This window comes from Trichechus manatus, unplaced genomic scaffold (assembly GCF_000243295.1).
Source record: "Trichechus manatus latirostris isolate Lorelei unplaced genomic scaffold, TriManLat1.0 scaffold00067, whole genome shotgun sequence".
Taxonomy (NCBI): Eukaryota; Metazoa; Chordata; class Mammalia; order Sirenia; family Trichechidae; genus Trichechus; species Trichechus manatus.
In genome coordinates, this window is record NW_004444003.1 from 12,529,728 (window position 1) to 12,548,371 (window position 18,644).

General features: G+C 41.2%; 1 protein-coding gene across 7 annotated transcripts in view; it reads left to right on the forward strand.

Moving 5' to 3' along the window:
• PRKCQ (protein kinase C theta) overlaps positions 1-18,644 on the forward strand; it is a 168,897-nt gene that overhangs the window by 139,009 nt on the left and 11,244 nt on the right. For all 7 annotated transcript variants that reach the window (XM_023734394.1, XM_004379707.2, XM_023734397.1 and 4 more), the window contains 2 exons: positions 6,098-6,236; positions 14,774-14,962. In XM_023734394.1, coding sequence (XP_023590162.1) covers positions 6,098-6,236; positions 14,774-14,962 — 328 coding nt within the window. The remainder of the gene's footprint in view (positions 1-6,097; positions 6,237-14,773; positions 14,963-18,644) is intronic.

Genomic DNA, 18,644 nt, shown 5'->3' on the forward strand with positions numbered 1-18,644 from the left:
AAAAAAAAAAAAAAAAAAGGAGCTAGAAAATATGCAGACATGGAAAGAAACAAATCTAGCATCTCAAATCTTAGCATAATAGAACTGAAAGGGATTTTTAAATTACCTTTATTGGTGATAAAACTGGGTCCAACTCATATATTTGAAGCCACTTACAAAGGCTTTCACATGGATTATCTCATTTGATGTTCAAGAGGTCCCTGTGAGATAAGCAAGGCAGGCTTCATTGTACCCATTTTACAGACGAGCAGTCTCAGGCTCAGAGAGAAGAAATGAGTTGGCTGAGCTAGTTAGCTATACAGTTAGGATATGGAAGCTAGTTTTTCTGACTCTCCAAGTCACGTCTCTACAACACCCTGCTTCGTCCGAATGGAAAACCTTTGCTTATATTACCACACAATTGAATGAGTTTCCACTTAATTTTGTGTTACACTTGAGGCACTGATGTGGGGCTCCTCCGGGCAGACACGTGCTTATCAGAGCCAAACCAGGTGACTTGGACTCTGCAAGTTCTTTTCCAGGTCCTGATGTCCTTTGAGGTGTGTGTGTGAGGAGTAAATAGTCTGACGTCTCAGAATATTCTTGACCTTTGAGTTGTGTAGTGTTTCCAGTTGGCTACAAGGAACCTTCCTACTCTTCTTCTGCCCTCATTCCTTACCCTCATGGAGGTCCGGCATTGCATGGCAGGCTTTCTGTACCTTTCTTATTTCAACTTAGACTTCTCAAATCTTCAATGACCTTCTCTCCCCACCCCTAAATACACCTGGCAGACTTTAGAGGGCAGATTGAAAATGTGACACTAAGTTTGTTATTCCTAGCAGAAAGCTCAGAGAACATTTATTTTTAGAATCAGTTAAAATGCATGCTTGTTGTCACAGAAAACTCTGGCTATCTTAGCAAGAGCAGTTCAATGAGGAAGACCAGGTGATTTTGGTATCATTGGTTTAAGGGGATATAAAAGAGGATAAAGACTGGGTTTGTATCCCAGCCCACTGATGGGCTGTGTGACCTGGGATAAATCATATAACCTATAACCCAACTAAAAACAAACCTGTTGCCATCGTGTCGACTCCAACTCATACCCACCCTGTAGGACGGAGTAGAACTGCCCCACAGGGTTTCCAAGGCTGTAATCTTTACAGAAGCAGACTGCCACATCTTTCTCCTATGGAGCCACTGGTAGGTTTGAACTGCCAACCTTTTGGTTAGCAGCCAGGCACATTAACCACCAGGCCACCAGGGCTTCTTAACCTATAACAGCTTTTGTGTTTTTTATCAGAATAATATGAATAAAAATATTAATAATTTCAGATTAAAGAGTTGTTTATAAGAATCAAGTGATAAAAATGCTTATGAAAGCAAGAAACCCAATGAAAACATTAGACATTATTTCCATTACTCTGATTATCTGTGTACAGCCCTGTATCTGGGTGTCTGGCTCCCTAGTGATGACTCCAAAACTGTCTTTCAACCAAATTTCTAGAAGTATACGTATGTGTCTACAAATGAGGCAAATAAGTTTCATATAGCAGAAACCCAAAATGATATCAGTATTACATAGAGTGTGGATTAGAAAATGAACCTGAAGTTTTAAAATAAGGAGTTAAATATGATCTATAATTGGATTTACTGGAATATAATTGATAAGTTGAAATGAAACAGTATACTTAATTCAAATGGAAGATAGGAGGCAGGAGACTAGCACTCTCTAATGAGAAGGTTTAGACATACTGGAAGTCTATAGACCTGATGCCACCACCCATCTGTCAGTTTGTCATACTGTGGTGGCTTGCGTGTTGCTGTGATGCTGGAAGCTATGCCACCAGTATGTCAAATATCAGCAAGGTGACCCTTGGTGGACAGGTTTCAGCAGAGTTTCCAAACTGAGACAGAATAGAAAGAATGGCCTGGTGAGCTACTTCTGAAAGTTAGCCAGTGAAAACCTTATGGATCACAACAGAACGTTGTCCAACTTGCTTGCTTTGGGCACGTCATCAGGAGGGATCAGTCACTGAGGAAGACATGATGTCTGGTGAAGTAAAGGGCCAGTGCGGGTGAGGGAGACCCTCGGTGAGATGGATTGGCACAATAACCTCAGCGACGAACTCTGACATTCCCGCAATTGTGAGGATGACACAAGACCAGGCAGTGTTTCGTTCTGTTGTATGTAAGGTCGCCATGAGTTGGAGTCGACTCAACAGCAGCCATCTATCTACCTATCTATCTAGACCCAATAATGAATGTGTATAATGGTATTTTGGATGAGAGAGAAACAGAACTGATGTAAATGTGAGATCTGCATCCAGCCTCCCATCAGGCAGAGACTGCTGGTGATGCATTCATAATGGAGATTACCGAGCTCGCCCAGATGGAAGATGGCAACTCTGGGGACATCTGTTGTCTCACTCCACCAAAGCAGAGCTATATTCCATTCTCGAGTTCTCTAGTTAATTTATTCTCACAGGAGGTGGAGGAAGCAGTGAAAGGGAACAGTTACTCAGGACCTAATTGCAACTGAAAATCGTTGGTTGGTGAAATGAAAATGATGAATTCATTCAATAAATATTTATTGAATACTCACTACATGCTATACTCTTGTCAGGACAGTCACAATACAGCAGATAACGCACAATACATATCTCCACCCTCGTAAAGCTTGCAGTTTAACAAGGGAGAGAGACAAAACAAATAATGATGGCAACTTAGAAGAATACGAATATTTTCTTAATCAGTACTGTTTGATGATAAGTAGCATAAAACCAAGGAGTCCTGGTGGCACAGGGCTAACCAAAAGGTTGGTGGTTCAAACCCACCAGCGGCTCTGCAGAGGAAAGATATGGTAGCCCGCTTCCATAAAGATTACAGCCTCGGAAATGCTATGGGGCACGTCTGTCCTATAGGATCACTGTGAATCGGAATCAACTCAACGGCAATGGGTATGGTTTTTGGTTTTAATATAAAACAACTCAAACGTTTACTTAAGCAAAAGCCAGTCCTCATTAAGAGACTGGAGCCAAGAACTGCAGACCCATCAGAAACAAGGGTAGCTTCTCTCTCGTCATGTCTGGTTCTCTCTGGGTTTACATGTTCTCTTATCACTGCTCTTGGCATAGCCACTTCATTCTTCTCTCCTTTTAACAAGCTAGTTTTCTCTCCTTCTCCAAGGACATGCTAAGAGACAGGCCACAAGCAGCCCTAGGTATCTTCTCAGTTCAGGCATCTAACTAAGACAAATTGTTGTTGTTGTTGTTGGGTGACATCAAGGCAGTTCCAATTCATAGCAACCCTGTAGGACAGACTAGAACTTCCCCATAGAGTTTTCAAGGAGCAGCTGGTGGATTTGAGCTGCCAGCCTTTTGGTTAGCGGCCAAGCTCTTAACCACTATGCCACCAGGGCACCATGACAGATTAGTGTCCCCATATCTTGAGAAAAAGAGAAAAGGAGAAAAATGATACAGCTTGAGCCAGGCAACCACCTCTGGCCCAGTCACCTAAGGTCAAGGGCACCTGGTTACTTACCAGGCCCTTTAGGGGCAGAGTCTTTGAGAAGGAAGCCTGAGCAAATTCTCTAAGAAGAGATTCAGTATGGAGTGAAAACAATGGTTATTGCTGCTCCATGCCAAATCGTCTTAGATGACTAATGAAGGCCATGGTAGCCATCACCAACCACATAACCTAGATTTAAAGAGAGTAGATTTCAGAAAGTTCAGAAATTCATGGACAGATAACATAAAGGGAGAGAAAGCTGAATGTTGGACAAGCTAGAATTCCTAGAAGTCCATTGACTAAAATCAATAAAATAAAATTTTAAAGAAATTGGTGTCAACAGTAGCACCTGTATTATCTTTAAAAATATCAATTTCACAGGTACAAGATGAGAAGAAACTGATATAATGGAAGTTTGTGTTTCATTTTGTTTTGTTTTTTTAAAAATAAAAAGCACCTGGAGGTTTTAGTTTACAAGAAGCTCAATATCAACCTTTATTGTGATGGAGTTACTAAAACAGCTAGTGCAATCTCTTTGTCCACAGTAGTAAAAGGCCAGAGAATCAGAAGCTAATAGTCCCACCATATGCTGCACCAATCAGATTATGTATCTAGAGGACGCTGGGTCCATTCTTAGCACCATAGTTTAGGATGAAAATTGACAAATTTGAGATATTTGAAAGTTGGTGACTGGAATGTTGAAGGGAATGAAAACCATGTCATATGAGGAACAAAGTAAAGACGAGAAAAATCTGATACCACTTTTCAAATATTCAGGGTATCATCTGTCATAATAGAAAGCATCCTTGAACCAATAGGTAAAATTACAGGGAGGTATAATTTGGCTTATTTATTTTAAATCTTGTTAAAAAACAAACACAAAAAAATCAGTTTCCGTTACATTTATCTGGAAAGGGAATAGGCTGTTCTAAGATAGTACCTGTTCCCTAAGGAGAGGAACCTATTCACGTGTCATTCTGGCATCAGGTGGACTCTGGTTTTAGAATTATTCTTCTAAAAAATTTTTTTTATTGTGGTAAATATGTAATTATTTATCTTTTCAACATTCTTCACATGTACAATTCAGTAATTTATATTTTCATGTTGTTCAACCATTAACATTATTCGTTTCTAAATTTTTCCATCACCCTTAACAAAAGTTCAGTGTTCCATAAGCACTGAGTTCGCTGTTTCTCCTCCCTTCCTCGCTCCCACCCCTGGTAACCAGACGCATAACTAAGGCATGGCAGGTAGGGCATGTGCCCTGGGCACTGCTTGAGGAGGGGCGCTAATGAGCAGTTTCTATTGGCGATCGAAGTTTCCATTGCCAGCCATGAGAGATCATTCAGCAACTTAAAACTAATTGCCATAGCCACTGTTTCTCATAGATAGGCCCCTGCTAGTAACCACTAATAGACTTTGGTCTCTATACACTTGTGTATCCTAGATATAACATATAAGTGAGATCATGCAATATTTGTTCCTTTGTGGCTGACATTTCATTCAGCATAACATTTCGAGCTTCATCCATGTTGTAGCATGTATCAGATCTTCATTTCTCTTTATGGCTAAGTAATATTCCATTGTATATATTACCACATTTTATTTAGATTTACGATATAGAATTATTCTTTATTCAAGTTAGGAAAGCCTTCCTCAATTGGTCTTGGAATTAGGTACAGTACAAATAATTTATTCACAAGGAAACAGAAATATGTAGAAATGGCATAAAGTCAGTATAATTTTTAGGCCTTTTCTCCCTCACGATTACTCCCAGGAAAGGTACTGGGATAAAGAGTCTTAGATCTGTGCTCTCGTCAACCTTCTCTTCAGCTGCACTCCTTGGTAAGTCGGAAACAGGAGCTAGTGGCTGCCAGCTGTTCTTTTGAAGAATTAGCTTTGTCTGTACTCCAACCTTCTAGGCAAGTGGATAATTGTACATGTTATGCAATGTTAGATACCACCCTGTGTCAAACACTTCACCACCTACCAGCCCCTGATGACGTTTCATCCTTAGCAGTTTCTTTACATCCAGATGCTGTTTCTTGAGGCTGCTCTTAAAATTAATGTACCATTGGAGAGATTATACATTAACCTTTATGCACTTTCTCACCAACTACTCAGTCAACCATTCAAGAAATATGAATTAAGCTCCAAGGGTGTGCTAAGTGCTGTGCTGGACATGGAAGGTACAAATGCCTGTCTGAGTTAGACCGTGAAAGGCTGAACAGGGGCAGCAAGGGCTGTTGGGAAAATCCCAAACATGAGACACTAGCCAAGGAGTAAAGACGAACGAATAGCAGAGCAGTGGGCACACTGAGCAAAGCTGTAGATGAGGAGCAAGGTTTGAAAGGAACTCTCAGGCTGGAGCTCATTTACATCCTTCATTGTGGTTATTTTATTTTAACAAGATTGCACTCATTGGTGACTCAGTGGTTAAGCGTTCAGCTGCTAACCAAAACGTCAGCAGTTTGAATCCACCAGCCGCTCCTTGGAAACCCTATGGGGCAGTTCTACTCTGTCCTGTAGGGTCACTATGAGTCGAAATCGACTTGACGGCAACAGGTTTGGTATTCTTAAAGTGAGATTTTGCTTCGCTTGTATTTTTCAGAGACCTGAAGTTAGATAATATCCTGTTAGACAAAGACGGACATATCAAAATAGCAGACTTCGGAATGTGCAAGGAGAACATGTTAGGAGATGCAAGGACAAACACTTTCTGCGGAACTCCTGACTACATCGCCCCAGAGGTACGGTTACACTGCCGGGAAGGCCTGCAACTGGCCCCTTCCCCACCTCAGCTCAACCCTGAACCAAGCACTACTGTTTCTTCCTCCTTTTAAAATAGGAAGATTTTAAGTATTTTGGCTCAGAATTTATATTTATTTTTCTGAGTATTTCATAAATCCAGTCCCACATGTGTGTTGTCCTTATTACTTTATGGAGGTTGGTACTCACACGAATTACATCTCTCCAAGGCTTAACTAGTTCAGCATTTCCTTTCAGTCATGACTTTGCCCAACCCCAGCCTGAAAATCAACCAGAAGTTAAAACTGGTGAAGAACCAGGTGGAAACTGGATACTCTCATAAGTACCCACCTGAGTAAGTGAAGTGGCTTAATTTTAGGTTCAGAAAACCTGAACTAAAGATTTCAAGCTTCCCCTGCGTGAACATAGACAGATGGCCAAAGTCTCACTGAGCCACGCTTTTCTCTTCTGTAAAATGGGGAGAATACTTACCTAACAATGTTATTGCAAGCATTTACTGAGATAATATATGACACCTAAGCATTGCCCCCACCCCCACCAAAAACATAAAATAAGGCATCACTGTTTTTATTCTGAGCAGCCAGAAGAACAGCATTTGTTCAGAAGGCATCCATCAATCCAACTAAACCCACATACTGCCTTTTTTATGGAATCCTCCTCCAACTGCCCACCGCAGGAAGATTAGACACTCCTCTAACAGTTAGTCCTGCTCATACCATAACAATTATCTTAATTGCTTCTTTATCTTTAAATCTCCCTGCACTACTTGATAAGGAGTCCCTGGCTGTTGAAAACTATTAAGTGCTAGACAACTAGCCAAGGGTTGGCAGTTCAAATCCACCCAGAGGCATCTCAGAAGACAGGCCTAGCAATCTGCTTCTGAAAGTTCACAGCCTTGAAAACCCTATGGAGCAGTTCTACTTTGTACACATGGGGTCGCCATAAGTCAGAATTCAGGAGCAACTAACAACAACAGCAGCATTACTTGATGATAGCTTTAAAGTCAGGGACTGTTTCTTGCTTTTTTTTATTTTTTAACTTAGTGTCTTGAAATAATTATAGATTGATAGGAATTTGGAAATATAATACAGAAGCTTCCCATATCTACCCTTCACCCAGTTCCCCCCAGTGATTACTTGTTATGTGACTATGGTACAATATCAAAACCAGGAAATCGACATTAATGCAAGGTGTCTGTATAGTTCTTTGCCATTCTGTTGCATGTGTAGAATTACATATCTTACTCGCTTTTAGATCCAAGGACTTAGTGAAGACTTGGTACATTGAGATGCTAATAAATACCTTTTGAATGAATGAATGAATGACAGTTGTTTGATAAAAACAATGATAGACTTCTGATTTCCTGGGTAAAACAAACTTAGCAGCAAATCCCTATCATTACCAAAGTAATTGTGGTAGGCCAAGTCTAAGAAATATGCAGCTTTGCCCTGTAATTATGTGGTATTTAATTTTTATTTAACCTTGTTTAAATGCAAGGTTGGCGTCTGTTCAGCAAGAAATTGTGGCTTTTAACTTTCAAGGAATTGTTGAGCTCACAGAGCTCGGCTCATTGATTTAATAACTTGGTGATATTAGAAATCTATGCTTTATTCAGGTTAGCATAAATACAGGTATTGATGCATTAAAACCATTTCCAGTCTGAAGTGCAGCCAAAGCTAATTAAGATACAAATGAAGAAGACCTCAGAGAGGAAACTCAATCCAACTATTGAATTCCCCTTAGTAAAAATTCTAAAATATATTCACTGTGCTCAGACCACCATCCCTGCCCTTCTCAACAGCTGTGACCTCATGTGAGCTACCTCAGTTCCTTTCCTCTCCACCTTGAAATGTCTCGGTATGTTTACCTTGCGCTCCTCATTCATTGCTGTCTACAAATGCCTGATGCCGTATCCTTTCTTGGCAAGCCTTTCTTCCTGATTCTGCCTCCTCCAGAATTTAGCTTCAGCAACTTGCTTTTCTATCTGCAACCTCAGTCTCTTTTTCGTCAAGCGTGCTTTTCTCATGTGATTCCATTCTTAGGCCTCTGTTCTTTCTGTACGTTCTCCAGAAGCAACTTGGCTATGGATTTAACTGCCACCTACATAACTCCAAAATCAATATGCCCAGCCTGAACTTCTTCCTCTTGCATCAAACCCATATGTGCATTTTTCTACTTGAGATCTTCAACTAGATTCCACAGGCCCTTCAAACATAATATGTCCAAAACTCATTTTCCTTGTGGAACTTGCCTCCCCTCCTTTTCCTGTTTTCTTGGTGAATTAAAATTCCATCCATCCAGTTGCCTCACCAGAAAACTAGGAATTATTCAAGTTTTCTCCTTATTTCTTACTCTCAAATTCAACCAAACACCAAGACTTTAAATATTTAGATCTCAGGAACCTCTCATGTCTATTCTGTCCCCCAGTCTTGTGATGAATTAAGAATCTCCCTTGATTCCTTTCTGCCTTCAAAATGCATCCCTTTGATTTAATCCCCAAACAATGTCAAATTCTTCCCTATTCTCCATGCTGCTGCCTTAATCTAGGCCCTCAGTTATCTTTTGTCCTGGACCCTTGTGACACCCTTCTACCTGGCTTTCCTCTCCATCACCAACCATCTTCCAATACGTCCTTTTCACACATTCACAAACTTTTTGATCATGTTATTCTGAGCAGCCAGAAGAACAGTATTTGTTCAGAAGGCATCCATCTCCAATAGATGTATATTTATTTATGTATGAATCATAGACATTAATCCATTGGCACCAAGTCAATTCAAACTCACAGTGACCCTATAGGACAGAGTAGAACTGCCCCATAGGGTTTCCAAGGAGCGGCTGGTGGATTCGAACTGCTGACCTTTTGGTTAGCAGCTGAGCTCTTAACTACTGCATCACCAACAACCAGTGTAGTCTGTGTGTTATAAAACATACACAGAAATAAATATAATCAGATTGAGTTTAAGATGAAATAAACAATAGTTTTAAATAGCTAAATTTTATTATATTTACCAATAGCACAAAAACATGCTGTCATTAAAATCAGATTAAACAGTCTTTAAATCTTGGTTTAATACTTTATGCTTCTGTGATTCAAAGTTCTGATAAGTTTAGTTTATTTCAGTTCTTGGTTTTAATGGTTATCATAGCTGGAAAAGATACCTCACAAAGGCATGATATAATACAGAATTATAATATGTGCTCAAGGCAAGGTTTTTTGTTGACAATAGTCTATTTAAATCTGTAATTCAAACCAATACTTTCGATACATTCAATTGTGTCAGCTAACTTCTTGCCAGAACCAATGATATAATCATTATTTTTAGCCTCATCATGTGGCTGACAAAGAGCTCTACTAGAAGTGAGAGAGGTGTCAGCTCAACCGTTTTCTTATGTTCTGCTTATGTTTGCATTATTTAGTATTAACTTCAGTCCAAGCCTCTTTGCAGATAGCTTAAGCTGCTTACCCATTTTGTGAAAATTAGTTAAAATGGAACCCATCAATCCACTTAATCTGGTGTACAACATAAACATACAGTGAAAACAAATGAATCAGTCAAGTCACACCGTGCTGCTTCTGAGATGAGGCAGCCCGTTCTTCCTGAGAATTCCTCCTTTACTGTTTCAGTTTGTAAATGAGGGTACCCATGTCAGCCTGTGTATTAAATACTCATAAAGCCTAAATTCTTTCCATTTTAGATTTTTGAAAATTAATATAAATACAAGTTCGAGTATTTTCTCTCCACATCGCATTAGATCATCTGGTTTACTCCTGAGGTGCATGTACCATTTTGAAAGCCACAGCTCCACCAAATCACCAGATTTACCTTCCTGACATACAAACCTGTCACAGATTTACCTTTCTAATATACAAACCTGTCGATGCTATAAAAGCTTCAAGAAGTCCCATTATCTGCTGAATACAAGCCAAAATCCTGAATATAGATCCTTAATAATATGCCCCCAGGCCCCCATTTTACCTTCATCTCTCATGTTCTTAACCACACACTCTGTGTTCTGGTCATATTAAATTGTTACCCTTCCCTGGCCGCGCCATACCGTGTTCTTCTCTGCCATTGCTCATCCTGTTCCCTTGGTCTATGATAGTCCCACCTCCAAAGCTGTCTTCTCTCTGAAGATGTCTCTGGCTTCTTAGGAATAATCTATTGCTTCCTCCTTTGTGCTGCCACAGCATGTGTGTATCCATTTTGCCAATAAACTGAGCTTCTCCTGACAAACAACCTTGACTTACCTTGTATCCAGTCTCCTCCCCTACAGCTCAGAGCAGGCACCACCAGATGTTTCTCAAATAAAGCATGCACACTAAATGTCTGTCTCTAAACATGTACTGAATGTCCCCACCTCTGGGCCTCTTTTATACAATAATCATGTCTAGCCTCCCCTTCTCTACCTGTCAGAATTCTATCAGTTTTCCAAGGCTCTGCTGGCATGCCACCTACTTTGTGAAGCTTTCCCTTTCTCCCACTCACATGCCCATTACTCTCTCACCCTCCAAAACAAAAACTAGAAGAGTGCTCTCCTTCCTCTGAACCTTAATAGCAATTTACCAGTCACCAGTGGCCATTGAATCAGTTGCGACCTATGTATGTCAGAGTAGAACTATGCTCCATAGGGTTTTCAGTGGCTGATTTTTCGGAAGTAGACTGCATGGCCTTTCTTCTGAGGTGTCTCTGAGTGGACTCGACCCTCCAACCTTTGAGTTAGCAGCTGAGCACTTAACCATTTGCACCACCTTAGCTCCAAGAAGCAGATAGAATTAGAGATGATATATCTCACTACAAGGGAGAAAGAAAGACTGTGACATAAACTGGGTAGAGTCATTCTTAGTATTTTGTGCTGGCTTCTCATGTTAGAGGTGTGCATTCAGAGCTGTGCTTCTGGATTCTTTGGGTAAAAAATGGAGGCAGGAAAGGAACAGAACAAAAGAAGAAGAGGCCAAAACAAGGCAGGCCACCAGGAGCTGAAACAGAAAAGGAGGCCACCCCTGCCCAGTGCATCCCCACCACGGTTTCTCTAAAAATACAGGATAGTGCAAGCATGATCATGTTAGGCTGAGGTTTAACACCAGGAGACAACTTTATATAATGAACGGAGCATTATGTAGTAAAATCCCAAAAGACCAGCGTTCAAGACAGAGCTTTTAATTTACTGACTATTCTTGTGTGTTGTGGAGTTGATTCCGACTCATAGCGACCCTATGGGGCAGAGTAGAATTGCCCCACAGGGTTTCCTAGGCTGTAATCTTTACGAGAACAGATAGCCAGGTCTTTTCTTCCACAGAGTGGCTGATGGGTCCCAAACCACCGACCTTTCCGTTAGCAAGCAGTTAACCATCACACCATCAGGGCTCTAAACTCAAAACCAAACCAAACCAGTTGCGGTCAAGTCAGTTCCGACTCATAGTGATCCTGTAGGACAGAGTAGAACTGCCCCATGGGGTTAAGTAAGGCATTTAACTTCCTTCGATCCAATCACCATCCTTTGTAAAACAAGGATAACATTACCTGCCTTAGGGGTAGTCAAATGAAAGATACAGTCCTAAAAAAAACACCTAACACATATCAGTACTCATTAAGCAGCTATTATATTCTGCCAGTGTTTAATTGAGTTGTGAATTTGCATTTTTTATCTTCCTCCTAACTTAAGACTGAAATTTTGTATTAGCATCACCTAGCCTGGAAGACTGAATTTCAACCACAGCTGTCTCCTGTCCAAATTTCTTTTTGTTTGTCCTGTCAAAATGAAGTTGTTTACAAAAACGTGATGGTCTGAGCAATTTCTGGTTGTGTCGGGCTCCCCCTTGTGGCGAGTCTTAGGAATTACATGTGAATCTGGCCCCACGTCAGGCAAGTTTGAGTAAGACTGCATGTAATTCATTTCTTTATCATTCTCCCTGGGTCTGCTTTTAGATTGCTCCTTAGGATAAAGCTTAGGATAAGGCTAGTGTATAGAATTTTACACTGGAAATCAGTGGCAGATTTCCTGCACCTGAATTCTGTTGGCAGCTAGCTCTTTATTTTCACAAATGGGTACAAGTTCATGAAAAAAATGCATATTTAACATAACACATATAGTAATGTATAGTTTACAAAAGCACTTTGCCTTTTCTACTTTTCATTGGATCCTACAACAGCCCAGTAGGAAGCTAAACCAAAAAAAAAACCTGTTGCCATTAAGTCGATTCCGACTCATAGTGACCCTGTAGGACAGAGTAGAACTGCCCCATAGGGTTTTCAGGGAGTGGCTGATGGATTCGAACTGCTGACCTTTTGGTTAGCAGCCAGACTCTTAACCACTGCACCACCAGGGCTCCAGTAGTAAGCTGGCCAGATGTTATTACCACTTTTTATAAGGGATTCTTAGAGGGTTTAAGGAATCTCCCAAAACTGTACAATAACTGAATAAGCTAGAAATTAGAACCTACAGCATTTTAGATACCCATCAAAACTGTTTCTCCTCCCCCCACCCCCGTCTGTCTGTTTTTCTTAAGCAAGTCTTGTGTTACAGACACTTTGACAATATCCCTGAGCCTTACTCTGTGCTGATCCTGTTTCCCAGGGACAGACTCAAGGGTGACACAGCGGGTCAGGGATGGTTGCTGTGCAATTATTCTGCGGCATCAAAATATTCACTGGCCCAGAATGTGCAGTTTCCCTAGAAAACATTGGAATGTCTACCACTGTCGTTCCGTTTTCTCTCCTAAGGCCATTGATGCTACAACTCTGCCATTCATTCCAAAGGCCCATTTAAGAAATTTTCATTTCAACTGAGTATCTCTAATAGCAGAGTAGGAGCCCTGGTGGCACAATGGTTAAAGCACTTGACTGCTCACAGAAAGGTTGGCGGTTCGAACCCACCCGTCAGCTTCACAGGAGAAAGACCTGGAGATCTGCTCCTGTAAAGATGACAGCCAAGAAAACCCTACAAGGCAGTTCTGCTCTGTCATTTGGGGTTGTCGTGAGTCAGAAATTGACTCGATGGCACCTAACAACAACAATAGCAGAGAGACCTTTGTGTGTTGATGTGTGTGTGCTCACATGGGTGCACTGAGCTCAACCTGGAACAAATTGCAGGGTGGAGAGAAGGATGGCCAACCTGAGAGGGTCCCAGTCTTGATTTTTAATTTTAGTGTTTCAGTATTATGATCTCTCCTCTGTTGTGTTTGTGATAATGAAGCAGCTGTCTTTCTACCCATCCTGGGAGCAGCAGTCATGTATTGGCAAGGATTTTTTTTTTTTCCTCTTCTCCACTTAAGCTGTTACTGTGCCCTGGGGGTGCAGTGGTTAAGAGGTTGGCTGCTAACCAAAAGGTCGGCAGTTCAAGTCCGCAACAAGCCACTCCTTGGAAACCCTATGTGGCAGTTCTGCTCTGTCCTGTAGGGTCTCTATGAATCAGAATCAACTCGACAGCAGTGGATTTGGTTTTGGTTTTTTGGCACTATGTACTATTTTAGAGAAGGTCACAGCACGGTGTGTTGGGATGATAAGCAGAAGAAAGTGGATTGCCAAAAACTTCAATATCTTGTAAAAAGTTGGGTTGGATTCCAGACTTTAATTTCACCTCCCTGATGAATAGACCAGACCAGTTCTCCTCAGAGCTCTGCTGTCAAGCGTATGTAGCTATTAGAGATCTCTGATTTCTGGATTTGAACAGCTTGCTATCCTAGGCGCTCCCTTGGCATTTTCACAAAATTTAACTTCTTCTTCCTCCTAACTTATGATGGGGACTGCAACTGTGACTGCTAATTCAAACTGCTGTGAACAGTTTAGGCTTTAAGGAAGGCACTTGGTCAGATGATCACATCGAATGCTTGATTACATAAAAACTACACGCCAAGATCCGGGACAATAGAAGGCAATGTAACACGAGCTTGGTTGAGATGGAGTTCCCTGGGGGTGCAGATGATTAGCGTGCTCGTCTGCTAACCCAAAGGTTAGAGATTCAAGTGCACCCAGAAGTGCCTCAGAAGAAAGTCCTGGCAGTTTACTTCTGAAAAATGAGCCATTTTGAAAATCCTATAGTGCACAGTTCTACTCTGACACACATGGGGTCTCCATGAGTTAGAATCAACTTAAATGGCAATGGTTTTTTTTTTATTGTTGTTATTGTTGTTTATTTAGATACCCACATCAGAGGCAGTGGAGAAATATGATACATACTAGATTCCTTAGGTCCAATACCTGCCACCCAAGCCCTCACGTCATAGATGGGAAAGTGAAGGCTGACAGCGCAGTTAACACAATTCAGTTGTTTTCTTTAACACTAGAGGAGAGATAGAAATTGGAACTCAAAAATGTTTACTCAATTTTCACATTGTCTACTCATTTCTTTCCAGTAGTTAGCTTTTCAAAAGAAACAGTTTTCAGTGTGATCTTTGTTAAAACCACATATTATCGTCACCACCAATTTCTTACTGACTGACCTTGAGAAGTCCGTGAACAGTTTTCACTCATCAACCTCATTTATATGAATGATGTCTCTGTCTTTGGTCACACAGATCTTGCTGGGTCAGAAATACAACCATTCTGTTGACTGGTGGTCCTTTGGTGTCCTCCTCTATGAAATGCTCATTGGTCAGTCACCTTTCCATGGGCAAGATGAAGAAGAGCTCTTCCACTCCATCCGCATGGACAATCCCTTCTACCCAAGATGGCTTGAGAAGGAAGCCAAAGACCTTTTAGTGAAGGTAAGAAGTTGAGTTATGAAGGCTTTCATAAGATCAGAGTTAAGTTTTCTGATGAGTATTCCTACCCACGTCTAGATTCTGATTTATACATGGTAGAGTAAACAGTAATTATATTTAACAGGATTTAAGTGAGTCACTCACTGTCTGTGTTTTAATTGAAGTATCAATATGGTGAACATTAGCTATCAAAGTGAGTATAAATTATATAAGAAATGCCCAAGACCCAGTTCCGTGACTCTTGAATTCTGTCACTTTGAGAAGTAATTGTTACATTGAACAAACACAATTTTTAGCTTAAAATTTAGCTGTCTGTTTCCTATTTAAAAAAAAAAAAACCTTTGCCATCGAGCCCATTCCAACTCATGGCAACCTCATGTGTTACAGAGTAGAATTGTTCCATAGGGTTTTCTTGGCTGTAATCTAAACAGAAGTAAATCACCAGGCCTTACTTCCACAGTACCGCTGGGTGGGTTCGAACTGCCAACTTTTAGGTTAGTAGTGGACCACAAACCATTTGTGCCACCTAGGGACCTATGTTGTTGTTGTTAGGTGCCGTTGAGTCAGTTCTAACTCGTAGCGTTGGCTATGTACGACACCAAATGAAACACTGCCCGGTCCTGCACCATCCTCACATTGATGCTAGTTTGAGCCCGTTGTTGCAGCCACTGTGTCAGTCCATCTCGTTGAGGGTCTTCTTCTTGTTCGCTGACCCTCTACTTTACCAAGCATGATGTCCTTCTCCAGGGACTGGTCCCTCCTGATAACATGTCCAAAGTATGTGAGAAGTAGTCTCGCCATCCTTGCTTCTAAGGTGCATTCTGGCTGTACTTCTTCCAAGACAGGTTTGTTCATTCTTCTGGCAGTCCATGATATATGCAGTATTCTTCACCAACACCATATTTCAAATGCATCAATTCTTCTTTGGTCTTCCTTGTTCATTGTCCAGCTTTTGCTTGCATTTGGGGTGATTGAAAATACCACGGCTTGGGTCAGGCGCACCGTAGTCCTCAAGGGGACATCTTGGCTTTTTAACACTTTAAAGAGGTCTTTTGCAGCATATTTGCCCAGTGCAATGCATCGTTTGATTTCTTAACTACTGCTTCCATGAGCATTGATTGTGGATCCAAGGAAAATGAAATCCTTAACAACTTCAGTCTTTTCTCCGTTTAGCATGATGTTACTTATTGGTCCAGTGGTGAGGATTTTTGTTTTCTTTATCTTGAGATGTAATCCATACTGAAGTCTGTAGTCTTTGATCTTCATCAGTAAGTGCTTCAAGTCCTCTTCACTTTCAGCAAGCAAGGTTGTGTCATCTGCATATAGCAGGTTGTTAATCAGTCTTCCTCCAATCTTGATGCTGCAATTCTTCTTCATATAGTCCAGCTTCTCAGATTATTTGCTCAACATACAGATTAAATAAGTATGGTGAAAGGATACAACCCTGACACACACCTTTTCTGATTTTAAACCATGCAGTATCCCCTTGTTCTGTTTGAATGACTTCCTCTTGGTCTATGTACAGGTTCCACATGAGTACAATTAAGTGTTCTGGAATTCCCATCTTCACAATGTTATCTATAATTTGTGATCATAACAGGGATCTATAGTCCCTATAAAATATATTCAGTGGAGTTAGTCTTCCCCTGCTCCTGGTTGAAAAGTTGGATAGGATTCATGACTTTTATACTCACTCTTAAAGTAAAAGTCAAACCTGTTGTCACTTAAAATCACAAAGCCCAGTCTCAAATGACAAATTAAAGCTGTCCAGTCCAAGATATTAATCATCACATCAATCTTATATTAAAGGTAAGACTTCTGCCCCCTTTCTCTGGCCACAGCCCATGGTTGTCAGCTGGTCACCTTTGGAGAAAGGAGTGTGGTTGTATTGTGCTTGACTGTTCCCTTACTCTCTTCCTCCCCAACTCTTGAGCTGCTATTTCAGACCCTACTCAGTTACGAGTAGAGAAAGGATGGGGAGGGGTAAGGAGAAAAAACTGTTCTTTCACGGCTGGGTGGCTTCATGCTCCATGAGCCTGGCAGATGGTTAAAGCTGAGTCTTTTGTGAGGCATTTTCACAGGTTCTTTGGAGATACCCATCACTGGGGACATCTTTGCCTGAAACTCTTAAGACATCAGCTATTCAACCCATTCCCTAGCCTGGGGGGACTTCCCCTACCCAAACTCTAATCAGCAACATTCCATCCTACTGAAACTCTCACTGTTGGCCACCTGCCCAGCAGATCCTCTTAGGCAGGACTGAAAAAGGATGCAGACTGACTCTCCCTCTCCCCAAGTGACTACCTGTTGTCCAATGGAAATGCAGATGCATCCTTCACCCTAAAAATCAGAGAGCGTAGCCTGTTGCCGTCACAGCAGCTCTCTCCAGGGTTTACCAGCAACGCAGGAGTCAGACCCCACTCCATGGTATCCCAGGATCCGCTTAGAGTTGATGTAGAGTGGTACAGAATCACTAGCTATAAACCAGGAGTTCCCAGGGCAACCAGGGCAAAGAGATAAGAAGTATGTGAGAGCTATCATTAAAGATTTGGACTTTATGCAGAGTCCTGGTTGACCTTTTTTGGAAAATGCATAGTACTGCCCACAGTGTATACATGGTGTGTTGCTGTTGGGTGCCATCAAGTCAATTTTGACTCATAGCAACCCCATGTTGCAGGGTAGAACTGCCCCATAGGGTTTCTTGGCAGTAATCTTTGTGGGAGCAGATCACTAGGTCTCTGGGTGGATTCGAACTGCCAAATTTTCAGTTAGCTGCCAAATGCTTAACCGTTGTGCCACTAGAGCTCCTTATACATGTAAAAGTTTTTAAAAATGAGAATTAATCATGAAAAACAACAGGCTAATTAAATATAATAATAATAATAAAGCAGCTACATTTACTGAGCCGTCCCAACAAATATTAGATTAAGGAAACCCACCAGTGTGATCAAGAGGCTACCAAATCTCAAAGAAATGGATCAAGAATACAGGGGTTTCAGAAAAAACACAGTGTCTTGATTTCCAGGATTTCATATCTCAGCTTGCTAGAAAAATCATTTAGGGAAATAATTTTTTTTTTTTTTTTGTACTTTAGGTTTACAGAACAAATAGTTTCCCATTAAACAGTTAGTACACATATTGTTTTATGACAATGGTTAACAACCCCATGACATGTCAACACTGTCCCTTCTCAACCTTGGGTTCCCTATTACCAGCTTTTCTGTCCCGTCTTGCCTTCTAGTCCTTGTCCTTGGACTGTTGTGCCCCATTAGTCTCCTTTTGTTTTATGGGGCTGTCTAATCTTCAACCTCAGGAGTGACTTCATTACTGAGCTAAAAAGGTGTCCGGGGGCCAAACTCTTGGGGTTTCTCCAGTCTCTGTCAGGCCAGTAAGTCTGGTCTTTTTTTGTGAGTTAGACTTTTGTTCTACATTTTTCTCCAGCTCCGTCCGGGACCCTCTGTTGTGATCCCTGTCAGAGCAGTCAGTGGTTGTAGCTGGGCACCATCAAGTTGTACTGGACTTAGTCTGGTGGAGGCCGTGATAGTTGTGGTCCATTAGTCCTTTGGACTATCCTCTTGTTTTCTTCATTCTCCCTTGGTCCCGAAGGGGTGAGACCAGTGGAGTATCTTAGATGGCTGCTTATAGGCTTTTAAGACCCCAGACGCTACTCACCAAGGTAGAATGT